Source organism: Penaeus vannamei, chromosome 40, assembly GCF_042767895.1.
Source record: "Penaeus vannamei isolate JL-2024 chromosome 40, ASM4276789v1, whole genome shotgun sequence".
Taxonomy (NCBI): domain Eukaryota; kingdom Metazoa; phylum Arthropoda; class Malacostraca; order Decapoda; family Penaeidae; genus Penaeus; species Penaeus vannamei.
The window spans coordinates 23725195-23727694 of record NC_091588.1 but is presented as its reverse complement, the minus strand read 5'-3'; the positions used below and the strand labels follow the sequence as shown (position 1 = coordinate 23727694).

The window sequence follows — 2500 nt, the reverse complement described above, 5'->3', positions numbered from 1 at the left end:
GACACAGGGTAAAATAAACAATGTCGGGCTGCCCGCCAGTGCGATGATGTCTCGGAGCTGTGCTCCGAGGCAGAAGCGGCGCGCGGCCGGGCGGGCGGACAGACTCCGGGGAAGCTCCGCCCGCCGATTTTGTAGCCGCCCGGATTTTTAAAATTTTGGCTACAAAATGTACCCGGCATGAGTGGGTTAATATATCAAATAACAAATCAAATTGAAACTTGCCAGATATGTGAAAAAGTCAACATACTTTACACACTACTGGCTCAAAATTAACCCTTTACCAGGCACTCACTTAAATATTCATATATCTACATATATATATATATATATATATATATATATATATATATATATATATATATATATATATATATATATATATATATATATATATATATATATATATATATATATATATATAAAGTGCTCATATGTGGCCATTTACCCGATAAAGGGTTAAGAGGTGTGATTTACAGAATCTTTCATTTCTTCAAAGAGACAACCAATAGAAAAATGGTTTACAACAGACACACATGAAGACAAATGAAGATGGAGCAGTAGGAAATAATTGACATGCCTTAATGTCACATAAAACTAACAGACAGACATGGAGATAAACAAGCACTGAGCTATATGATGAACCATCTGATAAAAGACAGACACTAATACAAGAGAAGAAAGAATGACACAACTGCTGCATGACTCTGAACATCAAATTCAATATGACATAACAGACAGGGCAGAATCACACACAAATTAATGCAGTATTACTTAGAAAAGAAAAAGAAAGAAAATAAAGAATGTATATGTAACTTATAATCTAAACCAAGCAAAATGAGCTATGACAAATAAATGGATAAAGAAAAAAAAAAATAAATAAATAAATAAAAAAAATTAACACAATCCACAAAACCTTACCTTTCGTCCCATCTTCTCGGTTGTAGGTCACAAGTCGGTACTGGAGGACGGCATGTTGTTTGGAGCAGGACGGGTGGTCTGTTGGGATGTCTGCAACTTTGCGGTCTCTGCCGATGAGGTAGGCACTCTGTCGGTGGAGCGGCAAGAATGGCAGGTCTTCTTCACCTTTGAATATATACCTAAAAAATGAAAGTGGGGGAGAGTCATTAAAGAATAGAGTAGAATTCTCTTGTGCATGAATATTAGTCAATGACAGCAATTATAAGAATACATAAAATAAGAGACACAGAGAGGGCAAATAAAATATTATTTCTCTTAAAATCTCATATATGGAACTGAGACAGAGAGACAGAAAGACTAAGACAAACTAACAGACACATGCAGAGACAAGGACAGAGACCAAGACAAAAACAGACAAACTAAGAACTCACCATCTCCATCTTCTCTTGGGTTTTCTCGCCTCAGGAGGTTGCGAATACTTGATCACGACCCCATTGTAGGTATTTGTGTCTTCGGTCAGTTTTCCTGAGAGTCCCATGTTTGGCTTCTGCACCTCCTCCTCCTCCTGGACATTGTCTTCCGCGTTCATCTTCACCCCTGCTCTCGCCTCCTCAACGTTGCCTCTAGATCTGGAAGAATCATTTTCACATGAGCAGAGAACCAGGAACGATGAATTGCCAGGGTTCCACCTACCATACCTGACATCGTAACCAGAAACATGTTAGGGTTTATTTCCCCTTATAGCCAGACCTGGGTGCACAATCTGGAGAACTAGGGGAGCGAGTTCTTCGCCCATTTCCTACCATCGTATTCACAAGCAAAGAGGATCTAGAATCTAAAATCACTTCAGAAATCTATTAATATTATTATGTTCAATACTCAAAATGGAAACATTTTGAAGTTGGCCTTGAGATGCCTATCCTGGGGGAGTGTACCCCTCATGTAACCAAAATAAGAAGGATATTCAGGAGTGAGTCTGAGCACGGACAAGGAACACAAGCTTTTGAAATCTTGCTTGAATTTGTGTTCATGTATGGACACTCACATGTATACCTATTATGCACTAAAATCTAGGATACATCATAAAATTTTATAGAACAATGAAAAGAAAGAAAGAAAGAAAGAATGAAAGAATAAAAAAGAAAAAAGGAAAAACAAACAAGATGAAAGGGGGGGATGAAGAAGAAACAAAAAAAAACAGGAGGAAAAAAAATTATGCAAATAGAAGAATAAGAAGAAAAAGGAATCGGAACAAGAAAATCAAGGAGGAAGAAGTAGAACAGATGTAGAAAGAGGAGGAGAAGTACCTAAAAGAAGATGAAAAAGAAAGATAAAGGATGAAAATATGATGAGGTCTAAGAAGAAGACTAAGAAGAAGAAGAAAAAGCATGCTCGAGCACTCTACCCTACCTCCCATTCTCTGCCTGGATCTCCCTTGGTCCTTCTCGGCGATCCCTTCTCCCACCTTGGTCTTCAGCAAGTCTCCTGCCGTCGCGTTCTCTGCTACTGCTCCCTTCCTCTTGGTCTGGCTCTGCTTTGATTCTTTTGTTTGGGTCGTACTGTGGCTCATCATCGTCGTCCC

The 2500-nt window shown here is 38.8% G+C and overlaps 1 protein-coding gene across 1 annotated transcript in view; it reads right to left on the bottom strand.

Annotated features, from left to right (window-relative positions):
- The window catches only part of LOC113805007 (uncharacterized), an 8170-nt gene that overhangs the window by 458 nt on the left and 5212 nt on the right, over positions 1-2500 (bottom strand). The window contains exons 3-5 of the mRNA XM_070117508.1: positions 2329-2500; positions 1350-1547; positions 919-1097 (exon numbers count right to left, since the gene is read on the bottom strand). The exon at positions 2329-2500 is cut by the window's right edge and continues 17 nt beyond it. Of these exons, the coding sequence (XP_069973609.1) occupies positions 919-1097; positions 1350-1547; positions 2329-2500 (549 nt within the window). The remainder of the gene's footprint in view (positions 1-918; positions 1098-1349; positions 1548-2328) is intronic.